This window comes from Monodelphis domestica, chromosome 1, assembly GCF_027887165.1.
Source record: "Monodelphis domestica isolate mMonDom1 chromosome 1, mMonDom1.pri, whole genome shotgun sequence".
Lineage (NCBI taxonomy): Eukaryota > Metazoa > Chordata > Mammalia > Didelphimorphia > Didelphidae > Monodelphis > Monodelphis domestica.
The window spans coordinates 406,072,023-406,085,508 of NC_077227.1; the positions used below are offsets into that span (position 1 = coordinate 406,072,023).

General features: G+C 43.2%; 1 protein-coding gene across 2 annotated transcripts in view; it reads right to left on the reverse strand.

Annotated features, from left to right (window-relative positions):
• Nucleotides 1-1,182: 1,182 nt before the first annotated feature.
• Nucleotides 1,183-13,486, reverse strand: part of TGM2 (transglutaminase 2) — a 54,384-nt gene continuing 42,080 nt past the window's right edge. For both annotated transcript variants that reach the window (XM_056811935.1, XM_007474369.3), the window contains 4 exons: nucleotides 10,426-10,710; nucleotides 7,427-7,587; nucleotides 5,926-6,062; nucleotides 1,183-3,182 (listed from right to left, as the gene is read on the reverse strand). In XM_056811935.1, the coding sequence (XP_056667913.1) occupies nucleotides 3,038-3,182; nucleotides 5,926-6,062; nucleotides 7,427-7,587; nucleotides 10,426-10,710 (728 nt within the window). In that variant the 3' untranslated portion in view covers nucleotides 1,183-3,037. The remainder of the gene's footprint in view (nucleotides 3,183-5,925; nucleotides 6,063-7,426; nucleotides 7,588-10,425; nucleotides 10,711-13,486) is intronic.

The following is a 13,486-nucleotide window of genomic DNA, read 5'->3' on the forward strand; positions in this document are numbered from 1 at the left end:
TGCTTCATCTCCAGTTGAGGAAACTGAGGCAGGCAGGGTTAAGTGATTTGCCCAGGGTCACACAGCTAATAACTATCTGACGGCAGATTTGAATTCATAAAGATGAGTCTTCTTGACTCTAGGCCTAGCGTTCTATCCACTGTGCCCCCTAGCTGCCCCTAGTATCATAATAACTAATAATCATTTAGCACTATGTGCTGGTACAGTGCTAAGCCCTTTACAGCTATTATCTCATTTAATACAACCACCTAGGGAAGTAGGTATTATTATAATTTTACAGATAAGGAAATTGAGGCATATAGAGGTGAAGTGACTAGCTCAGGGTCACATAGCTAAGAAGCATCTGAAGCCAAATTTGAACTCAAGTCTTCCTGATGTCAGGCCTAGTTTTCTATGCCACCTAGCTGTCAGAATGTTAGACCTAGATAGAGTCCTGGAATTCAGAAACGCCAAAGCATGACGAGACCTTCAAACCTAGATTGTCCAAAGTGGAAGGACTCCCAGAACATGGAGTGTCAGAGCTGGAAGGGAGCCCAGACTAGAAAATCTCAGCCCTTGAAGGGGCCTCTGAGATCATCTGATCCAGTCCTTTTTATAGGTGCTCCAGAGAGGTTTACTACATCTATTTGGAAAATCAAAATATTAGACCCAGTCTAAAGTCTCTAAGATCTCTTCTTGTTCTGAATCCTGTAACTAAAAATGACTTGACCAAGGGCACACAATGTGTTAGCAACTGAGCTGGAACTTGAATGAAGGTCACTTGGTTCCCCAACCAGGGCTCCTTATACCCCCATGGTACCATCTCTTTTTTAGTTACTTTCCTTTGTGTGTTCTTTGTCCCATTGGACTGTAGCACTGGGGCAGAGCACACAGAGGGGCCTGCCTCTGCCCACCAAATCATTAGGCAATCTGGAGTTCTGCATGAAAGAGGAGGATGGAAGACTTGCCAGGGGCTGCTAGGTAGCACAGTGGATAAAGAGCGCCAGACCTGGAATCAGAAGCTGCTGGGCCAAATCTGGCTTCAGACACTTCCTAACTGTGTGACTGGGGAAGTCTTTCAACCCCAGTTGCCTAGTCCTTGCTGCTCTTCTGTCTTAGAACTAAGAGAGAAGGTGAAGGTTTAAAAAGAAAGAAAAAATAAGAAAAAGAAAAAGACTTTCTAGAACAAATCAGAGACTGGTATTTGAAGGTGAAAAATAAGATCTTTATTTTGGTTACTTTAGCATATGCACTACATAGCTGTGCCCCAGTAGCTGGTGGTGCCAACATGGGGATGAGCATGAATGGCTCAAAAGCAAGTTCCCCTGCCCGCTCTACTACAAAGGCTTTATATAAACTATGGGCAAAATCAAACACCATTTTTGAGTAACATTTAAGTCTTTTTGTTTTAAAACCAGAATATTTCCCTAGCAACAATAGCAAGTATGAGTGAAGCTTCCAAAACCCTTCATCTCCTGTTTTTCCAGATAGATGCCATTTCACATTAATATAGTGTTTTACAGTGTTTTTACAGTGAATTCATAGCCATTATTTCATGGGATCTTCATAGCAACCTTATGGAGGAGAATTCTTATTCTTATTTTACAGACCAGGTAACCAAGGCCGGGGAAATGATCTGCCCAGGGTAACCACTTTTGGCAGAGCCAAGACTAGAATGCAGAAATCATTCCTCTAAATGAGTGAGATTCTCTCAAGATTTTGTGCCCTGCTACAGATTCTGCCTTTCTTGTTTTACTGAAACTTGATATCCTGGAGCTAATGAGAGACTGGAAGATGGGAGAGAAGCAAGAAATGCTTTTTTATCTTTTAGGTATTTCCCCTGAACTGTGGGATTTTCAAAACTGGAATCTAATCCAGTCTCATTTACTGGCTAAGTCCATAGAGGCTGTCTGGTTCAGCTCAGAACTGAAATAGGTCAGCTCTCTGTGTATCCCCAAATGGTCATCTGTCACTAGTATGTAAGCTCTTTGAGAACAGAGACTAACTTTTTTATTTGTATACCTAGAACCTGGCACAGCTCCTGACACAAAGTGTTTAATAGATGATTGTTAATTTGGTTGATTACTGAAGACCTCCAGAGCTTCTAAGGCACTTTGTACTGGTTGGATATTTTTTTGTTTATATCAGAATCTGGCTCTGTGTAACTTCCTTCTATTGTTCCTAGTTTTGTCCTTTGGGACCAAGTAGAATAAGTCCAAAGTTCCTTTTGATAGGCCTTCAAAGATTTTAAAGCAACTATCATCCCATCTTCTTCAAATCTTCTCTAGGCTAAAAATTCCTAGCTCCTTCAGCTTATATTCATATATTAAGGTGGTTCAGGACTCTTCCAAATCCTGGTCTTCTTCTGGGACAGTGCTTCTCATGAAGATAACCTTACTTTTTTTTTTTAAGGCTATATCAGGGGAGCACAAGTTTGGGCAGATTCCTGTATCCTTTTGTTCCTGGGTTTTGGGAATGAGAGGGAGAGTGAGGATTGAAATGAATGGTCCTGGTCTAGACCTATGGCCTGATGGTGCAAGAAGGGGACCCCTGATTGGGGTAGAGGGAGTCTTGTTTCTCCAGCAAAATGGTTGCAGGTCAGGGACAGGGCATTATATCTCTGACAATCGCCAGCCACTGTCAGGACTGCCCCATCACAGTCATGGTGGTGGTAGGTCATAGGAAAAGGATCTTCCCTATGGCTGTAGGAACATAAAAAATAGCCCCTTCTCAGGGGGCCCTGGGTTTTAGAAAGGGTAACAGGTTAGAAAGATGCAACCCAGACTTTATGATTCCCAAAGATGACCGCTGACCATCTTTGATCCTGTCGACCTGGAGAATGTTTCTGATGCAGGAAACCCCCATGTTAGGGGAATGTTAGGGGAAAAAGAAAGATTAGGGGAAAGATTCTTGATTGAATTTGCTTGTTTTATAGGGTACAACTTGGGAGTTGTCTTACAGGGATTAGGCTCAGTTGTGTGGATTGGGATGGGTATGGGGAGATGGAGGTTTCCTCCCCACCCCTCCAGAGCCAGCCAGTGGCTCCTCAGTTGAACTTTTATCCAATAATCACATTCCAGTAGCCCTTCACTGCCTTCATCTTGTCACTTTCAAAGTTCACCACCAACTTGTGCAATCCTGGCCACCGGGGCATCAGGTCCATTCGGGTTGTGACAGTATTTCCAGGCTCCACTGGTTCAGGGCTAGAAGAAATAGAGAGATGGTAGAGACCTGGTTCTGAGATGCTCTCATGACCCCTTATGCCCACAACCCCAGATATCTCAGGGCAATGCAGATAGGGCCTGGGGCAGGGGGGTTGGGAGGAGAGTGGAGAGAGATAGGCTCAGTTTGACCCAAGCTCGTTTATTTTAAATGAGCTAAACCACTTCTGTCTGGGCTGCTAAAGATTCGTAATCTGTAAAAACTAAAAGATCTTAGGCATCATCTAGTCCCATTCCACCCCTCACTCTTAATGCATAGTTATAGGTTTGTACACATATAGAATCCTAAGGCTTCTTAGAGCAGGAAGGGACTTTTGAGATACCTAGTTCAAATCCTTAATTTCACAGGAGAGGAACCTGAGGCCAAAAGAAAGGGAGTAACTTGCCCGAGCTCTCATGAGAGGCAGAGCTGATACTCGAATCCACATCTCGTGACTTCGAGAACAGGGCTTAGGATACAGTCTTGTAATTATGTGGGTATAGTTATGTGTAGACATCGAGTGTAAGTCATTACATATATTTGTATACTGTCTGGATACCTATATGTGGATGCGATATAGTCATACGCTCACATATACACCTAGGTTTATATGCAAGGACGGTGGGTATTTGTCAGTATCAACAGACATATATAGGGCTATGGAGATGAGACTAAGCCTTGATCTGTTGTAATTAGACCAAAGGGGAAGTTGGGCACCCCTGCCTGAGTTGGGGGTAGATGTGGACATGGCCTTGAAAAGTTGAGCCTGACCTATCTAAGGGGAATCTGAAACCCATATCTAAATCTCCTATATATTCTACGTTTCTGCATCCTCAGGACAGCAAGATTCGTAACCCAGGCCATATTAAAAACCCTTTCTTTTCAAGCTCGACAGGGAGCTTCAGTGACCCAAGCCCAGACATGATTCTGATGCTTGCTCTGGGCCACCATCAGAGAGATGGACGTGGCTGTTAGGGTGTCTGTTTCGCTTAGGTTGACTATAGCCATTCTTTCTGAAGGGCCAGTGACCATCCTTCAAGACTCAGCTGAAATGCCACTTCTCCTTTGAAGTTTCTTCTGATTTTGTTGGCCCATAATGAACGCTTTCTCTTCAAGGGCCCCACAACTATGATAAATCAGTCTCAGGCAATTTGGCACTTGGCAATATATGGTATTGTCAAGGTTTTCTGGCTGCTTTGTTGGAACCTCAGCCAAACGAGTAGCTGCCAGAAGGCAGGCTCTTGGCCTCCTCTTTACAGAGAAGCAGTTAAGCCCAGGTTGGAGGTGGGATTGGTCAGTTGTTGGCTAGCTCATTTAGTGGAAGAGTATACTCTGCCACTCATTCTATTCCCTTCTGAAGTGGAGAAGCTTCAATCTGCAAGCATAGGGGAAGCCAACTTTAAACTTCCAGGATCCCTGGACAGAATAACATTGCTGTGGAGAGATGGGTCACAGGATCCGAGAACATTCAGGCCAAGCTATTACCTTACCAGGAATACTCTCCATAACATTCCTGATGAATGGGCATCAGGTCTCTGCTTCAAGACCTTCAAGTGATGGAGAATCCCCACCTTCTGATGCAGTCCATTCTACTTGTTAAGAATTATTAGGAAGTCTTTCCTTAGACCAAGCTGAAATCTCTCTCCCTCTCCCTCTCCCCCTCCCCTCCCCTCCCTCTTCCTCCCTCTTCCCCCTCTCAATTATGTGCCATTACTCCTAGTTACAAGAATCCTAGATTCTTAGACTTAGAAGAGACCTAACAAGCGATCTCATCCAATTCATCTCTAGAAAGTAAATTCTCTCTGCCACATCTCTGACAGCTAGTCATTTCGCTGAGGCCAAACAGAATAAGTCTAATACCATTTCCCTACAACCCTAGCTAAGCTGGCCCCTTCCAATGTTTCCAGTTTTCTTACATTTCCTTCCCTTCATGTGCTTTCCAATCCAGTAACACTGGCCTCCTTGCTCTTCCTCACACATGACATTCCATCTCTCAAATAAAAATTCTTACTGGCTCTCCCTCAGGCCTGGAATTCCTACTTTCTTCCTCTCTGCCTCTTAGTTCTGGCTTCTGTCAAGGCTGAGCTTAATTCTCACCTTCTGCAAGAAGTCTTTCCCAGGTTTCCTTAACCCCAGTCCTCAGAGATTATCCTCAGTTTATCATATATAGATATATGTAATATATATATATATATATAATATAAAAGCTGAAGAAGGGTTTTTTTTTACCTCCCTTTGCATTCTTCTTGCTTAGCATAGTGCCTTACACAGAGTAGATAGATACTTAATAAATGCTAGTTACCTCACTGAACAGACAATCCATGCACCAGAATCTTGAAGATTGCTGTTATGTTTCACCTTATCCTTTTAAGTTTTCTCTTCTCTGGAGTAAACCTGGGCTCCAATCCTCACTGTCACTTACTCTCTGGCCTCAGACAAGAAGTCACTTTACTGCTGGGTGCTTTTAAAGGGAGGGAGTGGAAGACTGGACTAAACAGCTTCTAAGATTCCTTCCAGGTCTAAACCAATGATCCCATTATCTTATAACCTTAAAGAGTTTGTTTTTTTTTTCTTTTCTAAATCCACACCCAGTTCCTTTGACAAATCCTTTTCTGGCATGGTCTCCAGTCCCTTTGATGTCTTGTTCACTCTCCTAAAAGCTCTACAATTAGCATCATTTTCCTCACAAAAGGCCTCCCTCTTTCTCCTGCAACCCCCTTCTATGTGTCTGAAGAGGAGACTTACACACGAGCAATCTTTTGCCCCTGGGTCAGTCCAGCCCCTTCCACAGTAAAGGCACAGTCATGCAAGGGAACATGGAGGGGGTTTTTCACAGACAGTTCAGCCACCAGCTTCCGAAACTGCTTGGGTTCTCCGAGGATCTGCAGTGGACAAAAGAAGGATACAGACCTTTGGAAAAACAGCAAGGAGGTAAGGCTATAGATCTTACCTCTGCTGTGGGCAAGTCCTTTCATCTCTCTGGGTCTCTGTTTTCTTACTTGTAAAGTGAGGATCATGATCTCTTCTGACTCTATTCACAGGGCTATTGAGAGGATTGTCATAAGTGATGAGTAAAGAGCTGCCTGTGTGCAATTTTTTAATTTCTAATATAACTCACCTCCTGCCTTCAGCCCTTGGGGACTCCTGCTCCAAGTATACAATTTTCCAAGAACTGGAATCTAGCTCAGTGAAGAGTACGTTCTTAAAGAGACTCGTGGATTTGATCCTCATGGGGGCCAGATAACTTTGCTCTGTTCTAGAACTACAGGGGTCACCATGACTTTGGTTGGCTACTGCCATTAGTCTCAAGGGGAAATGCTCCAAAGAGGCTCAGGGGATGCTGTCCCATTAATAATTACTTACATTCTTATAGTGCCCTAAGATATATAAAGGCATTTTCCCCCACAATAGCCCCATGAGCACCATAGTGCAAGTATTATTATCTCCATTTTACAGGTGGGTAGTTAGTGTTGGAATCTAGATTTGAATCCAGGTCTATCTTGACTCCATGTCCAGCATTATTTTCACTATTACACAATGGAGATAGATACATTGCAAAAGCATTTGTCTTGTTGTAAGGGTCAGTTTTTTTTTTGTCTAAGAGCTTCTAAGCTTAATATTAAAAGCAATTAATTGGAAAATTATAGAATATCATACCAGGAAGACACAGAAAACAAAATTTAAGAATGAGAAGAAACATTAGAATAAAGAATATTAGACTGAGAAGGGAACTTACAGATTTATTATTAAATGTAATAACTAGATACAGAGCACTTTATAGTTTGCAAAATGCTTTATAAATATCTCATTTTACCCTCCCAACAAACTCAAGAAGTAGGTGCTATTACCATCTCCATTTCACAGATGAGGAAACTGAGGCAGATAGGAGTTGAATGACTTGACCATCATTACAGAATTAGGAAATGTCTGAGGCCAATGTCTGAGTTAAGGTCTTCCTGACTCCAGGCTTTATTTATCATCTGCACCATGCAGCTGCTGCCAACACTCTCATTTCATACACAAAGAAGCTAAGACTGAGAGAGACTGGCAGAGATGCTCAGGCAGGCCCTGATTCTGCCTCTGTGCAGAGGGCGAGAAAGGTAACTGGGCTCCATCTGTGCCCCTTGTCCTTAGGAGCCCTCTTTGGGGACTGTACTGGGGGGGGGGGGCATCTGCCTCCTGCTGCTTCCCTTCCTTTTGCCCCTGGCCTGCCCTTTGGAACAAGTCAGACCCCTGTTCCTCTTACCCTGATCTTGATCTCTGGATTCAGCAGGTAGATATCTCTCTCACTCAGAAGAAAAGACTGGGACTGTAGGTGTTGGAGGAGAACCTGCACCTTGATAAGGTTGCTGTCATTCAGATGGTCCCTATAATTTGCGTAGCTGATCCTCAGGGGTATTTTCTTCTCTGTAAGAAAAATAAGGAAAGGTTTATCTTTGGCATTTGGCCAAGTTTTCCATTAACTTGGATGTTGAGGATGGCTTGTTTTCAGCTGCTTTCTTCCAGGGATCCTTCCCTAGGAGAGTGGTGGGCAGGCCATAGGGGAGGACTAAGGGTCACTCTCTGATGCCCTTTCCAGCTCTAGCTCCTTCCCTGATCTGAGCTTCAGTTTTCCCATCTGTAAAATGGGGATGATAACCATTGTCCTACCCTTCTCCAGAGGCTTGTTGTGCGGATAAAATTTGATAATGGCCTATGGAAATTTATAGTTAGAAAGGCTGTAGTGGTTAAGGCACTGGACTTAGAGTCAGGAAGACTCAGGTTCAAATCCTACCTCAAACATTTTCTAGCTGGATGGCTCTGGCAAGTCACCTAGTTGCCCTGGGTCTTGTTCTCTCATGTATAAGTGAGAGAGTTGGACTTGATGACCTCTAAGGACCCTTCCAGCTCTTTATCTAAGGTTATTGAAACTTGTCTAAGACCATTCTAAGAGCATGCAGCAAGACCATGATTGAAACTGGATTCCTCTGACTTATACCAACCTATCACCCTTGCTGGAGAAGGATATTGTTAAATGGGCATTTATCTAGTGTCTCCTACCTGGCAGGCATTGAGCTTAATGCCTTTTAGAAATCTTATCTCATTCTGATCTCACAACAACCCTCTGAGGTAGGTGCTATTATTAGTCCCCTTATATGGTTAAGGAACTGAGGCAGAAAGGAGTTCAGTGACTTGCCCAAGATTTCACAGCTAGCAAGTATCTGAGGTAGAATTTGAACTCAGGTCCACCTGATTCCAGGCTCAGTGCTCTATCTACTGTGCTGCCAACTTCCTCTAAAGCAATATAAGCAACAGCAGTTGGCCAAGAATCTGGTGATTTTCTTGGCATTAGGAATTTCCCCTGAAAGAAGTCTCTGTTATGCATATTGCAGTTTTAGAGTTATTTGGGGGTACTGAGATACCGAGTGACCTGCAATGGGTCATAGAGACAGTGTGTGTCCGAGGCGGGACTTGAACCTCTGAAGCTGGCTTCCTACTCAGTATCGCTTCTCTGGTTATTATTACTGTTACTACTACTACTACTACCACCACCACCACGTGAAGTAGCCTATTGGATGAGGGCACTGAATGTGGAGTCAGGAACATCCAAATTCAAATCCTCTCTTAGACATTTACTAGATGTATAACCCTGTGCAAATCACTGAATTACTCTCAGACTTAGTTACTTCATCTGTAAAATGGGACAATAATAACATCTGCCTCCCAGGATGGTTGTAGAGTTCCAGTGAAATGACATACATAGATAACTTTCCAAACATTACAGCACTCTTATCAACTCTGGCTATTATTTGTTAAATGGAAGGAATGGGTGTATTTTATATATATATATATATTCTATTGTAGAGGAAAATACAGGTAGAGGGTTCTCCACCTACCCTCTACCTGTATTTTCCTCTACAATAGAATATAAATCTCAAGGGCACATTCACAAGGACTTGAGAACACTCACAAAGGAATATCCCTTGAAATATGTCTTGTGTGATAATACACATACAACCCAGAATGAATTGCTTCTCTGGGACCAAGGAAGAAAGAAGGGTGGGGGACAATTTGGATCATATAACCTCGGAAAATTTATGTGAAAATTTGTTATGAAAATAATTTTTTTTTTAAAAAAAAGGATATCCCTTGGCCAGGCTTAATGAAGAGCAGAAATAAAACTGGGTAAAGAAAAGAAGATTCTGTCTAGGAATGGAATGGAAATTAAATGTCTAAGGGAAGAAGAATGGGTTTGGAGCAAGCTTTGGCTTGCTAATTTAATTCTAGTACTGGGCTTTGCCCCCACCCCACTCTCCTAGACCCCTTGCTGTGCCCCTCCCCACCACTGAGTGCTGGGCACACCCTGCCCCTCCCCTTACCCCACACAGGGGAGGGAGGAAGTGCTCCCATTGGGCTGCTGGACAGAGGGGTGGGTAAAGGGAAGAATGTCTTCAGTGAGTGTAAAGAGGGAGAGGGGAGTGTCCTGAGTGATCTGCTCCCCTCCAGCTCTGCCACCTGTGAGCTGCCCACTTTACCTCTTTTGTGCTCCCATTGGCAGCTGGGCAGAGGGGCAGAACATGTGAAAAAAATGTCATCAGTCACAGTGGGGAGGGGGAGGGGAGCAGCTCCACCTGAGTCCTTTTGCCTTTCTAGTAAGGAACTGGGGGTGGGGGAAGTGCCCACAAAGAGTGCTCTGTGTGCCATCTTTGGCACATAGGTTTGCCATCACTTGCCCACTGGCCTCCCCTTTGGAACCGTATAAGCCTGCCTAAATTTATGGATGGGAAATCTGGATAGACTTAGAAAACAAGGGAGCTGACCAGAGACTTCTCAGATCTCTCTCCTGTCCCTCCAATCCGTGTTCCACATGACTGCCAGAGTCATATTCCTACAGTCCAGGCCTAACCACGTCACTCCCCATTACCTCGAGGGACAAAGTCATGCCCTCTGTAGGCATTTAAAAGCCCTTCAAGCCTGGAGTTAGCAGGTCAAATTGGTGCTATGGGGTGAAGATTCTGGCAGATACATTGTGTTAGACACACAGACTAAAGAGAAGGACTGGGTTTGGATCCAGGCTTTGCTCCTTACTTCCCAGGAGACCTTGAAGAAATCATTTACCCTCTTGGACACCAACTTTCATCATCTATAAAATGAGAGAGATGGAGTTGATAATCCTGAAGGTTTCTTTCCAATTGTAATCCTCTGATCCTGTGACCTTGCTGAGTGCCATGATTCTTAATGAAGCTGCGCTAAATGATAGCTTACCAGACAGGGGTTCCAAGGTTACAGAGTGCATTTCTTTCTTGGCACACTCAGGCCCCAGTATGCCATTGTAGCTCATTGTCCGGGCCATTATCAGTAGGTGGCAGGTTTGCTCCTCTGAAAAGCCATTTTTGATCATAGCAAAAACATCAAAGTCATTCCCCTTGTTCATGTCTGGGGACACTTTGATCTTAATCTTCAGCTTTTCATCAGATGAAGGATCATCTCTGCAACCTAGCTTGTTCATGTGATTGGCTCTTTTAAATGATTCCCGTTCCTCCTTGGAATCTAAGATATGAAAGAAAATTCAGTGAGCAGCAGCACCATGGGGGTGGGGATGGGGGTGTAGCCACCACAATAATAATAACTGACATTTATAGAGCACCTTACGTGCTTACTTCACCAAGGTCTTGCCATAATTTATCTCCTTTGACCCTCACAAAACCAACATGGGAGGTAGGTGCTATTTTTATCCCCCTGTTACACAGAAGAAAACAGGTTCAGAGTGATAAGTGACTTGCAGGTCACTTTGCTAGTAAGTATCTGAAGTAGGATTGGAATTTCCCAAGTCCAGCTCCAACACGCTTTCTGCAAATGCCAAACTATCTTCCAAGTGTTATCCTTCTCACAAATGAAGAGACTGTCTCAAGTCATTGTCCCTTTGATTACAGACTTCAGATTCTCAGATAAGATCTTAAATTATAAGATCAAAGCACTTGACTTTATAGAGTGTTTTATGGTTTGCAAATATTTATAGAGCATTTTAAGGTTTGCAACATTATAGACATTGTCTCCTTTAGACCTCACAACTACCCTGCAAAGGAGGCATTCAGAGTACTTGAAAAGACTTACTCATGGTCACTTAGTAAGTGACATAGGTAGGGTTCATCTCTGAGCCCCTTTTTCCAAGTCCAACACATTCTCCACAAAGCATTCTATTCGTAGAATTCCTGGGGAAAGCACTGTTTTTTTGTTTATTTGTTTGTTTTTGGTATCGGGAGATCTGGAGTCTATCCCTAATTCTGTTATTAACTTCATTTGGCCAAGTCACTTGTTTTCTCTGGACCTCTATAAAATAAGGAAACATCTTTGGCTGCTTTCCTACTGTGTACCAACATGACTGTGCCTCACCAGTCCAAAAATAACTTCCCCAAACCCTTGATTGCACTATATATCCCTACTAGCTATTATCCCTATATCTCTCTCCCCTCTTTTTGATGGCTAAATTCTTTGAAAAGGCTGTCTACAATCCATTGATCCCTCTATGTCTTCTCCTCTTACTCTTTTAAAGTCTGGCTTCTACCCTCATCATTGATTCGATTAAACATCGAATGGTCTTTTCCCCCATTTTCATTCTTCTTGATCTCTCTGCAATTACTCTCTTCTCCTGTATACTTTCTTCTCTCTACGTTTCCTTGACACTGCTCTATCCTGGTTCTCTGCCTGCCTGCCTGCCTGCCTGCTCCTTTTCAATCTCCTTTGCTGGACCTTTATTGAGGTCATGCTCAATAGAGCTGAGTCTCTATCAGGCTCTGCACTGGGCTCTCTTCTCTCTCTAAAATGTTTCACTTGATGATATTGGCTCCCCTGGATTCGGTTATCTCTATGCTGATGCTTCTCAATCTATTTATCCAGTCCTGAACTCTCTCAACTTCCAGACCCACATCTCTCTTTCCTAACAGTCCAAACAGAACTCATTCATTAATTTCCCCCCTAGACCTTCACCAGTTTCAAAGGTCCCTACTACTGTTGAGAACACCATCATCTTCCCAGTCACCTGGACTCAAAACCTAGTTGTTATTTCCAATTCCTCATTCTTTTTCACCCTCCATATCTAGTCTATCGCCAGATCCTATCAATTTTACTTTCATAGCATCTAGAAGGGCCAGCTAGGCAGCACAAAGGAGAGAGTACCAGGCCTAGGGTTGAGAGGACCTGGGCTCAAATGTGACCTCAGAGATTTCCTAGCTCTGTGACCCTGGCTGGGCAAGTCACTTAACCCCTAATGCCTAGCCCTTGCCACTCTGTTCTCTTAGAGCTGGTACGAAGATAGATGTAAGAGTTTAAAATAAAACATTGTCTACAATTCTTTCTCTTCTGATATGGACAAGTTGGTCCTTATCATCTCACACCTGCTATTACAATAGCCTGCTGGTTGATCTTTCTGCTTCAAGTTTCTCTCTACTCCAGAGTCTTTGACATAGCTTTCAAGTTAATCTATCTAAAGCCCAAGTCTGATCATATCACCACCGCTCCCGCCCCATTTCTGCCACTTCAGTAAAGTTCAATGATTCCCTATCACTGCCAGGATCAAACACAAAGTCCTGTTTGGCATTCAGAGACCTTCATTACCTGGCCACGGCCTCTCTTCCCAGTATGTATTTCTCATGCCTTATTCCATTCCTCTTCACTCCTTCCCATAAAGTGTGTAATCTAGTTATACTGGTCTCTTTGCTATTCCTTGACAAGAGATTTTATCTCCTAACTCTGGTCATTTTGACTACCTGTTCACCATACCTAGGATTTTCCTCCATTATCTCCTCATTGCCTTTTTTGACTTCCATCAAATCCCAACTAAAATTCTACCTTTTACTGGAATCTTTTTCTTATCCCGCTTAATGCTAGTGTCTTTTTCCTGATGATCCTCTTGTATTTGTCTTGACTGCTAAGTACAGCTTGGGAAAGGTTCAAAACATTCATCTGAGTACTTTGAAAAACAAACCAAAACACCAAGACTCTTGACCAATTTAAAAAAAGTGTTAGCCAGGCTACTAGGGGCAGCCAGATGCATAGTGGATAGAGAACCAGACCCAGTCAAGAAAACCTAGGTTCAAATCTGGCCTTAGACACTTACTAGCTGTGTGACCCTGGGCAAGTCCCTTAACTCTGCCTCATTTTCTTCATCTGTAAAATGAGCTGGAGAAGGAAATGGCAAACCATTCCAGTATTTTTACCAAGAAAACCCCGGATGGGATCATGAAGAGTCAGACATGACTAAAAAGACTCAACAACAACAACATCCAGGTGACTGAAAAAAAGCAAGAGATGACCATTTAAAATATTT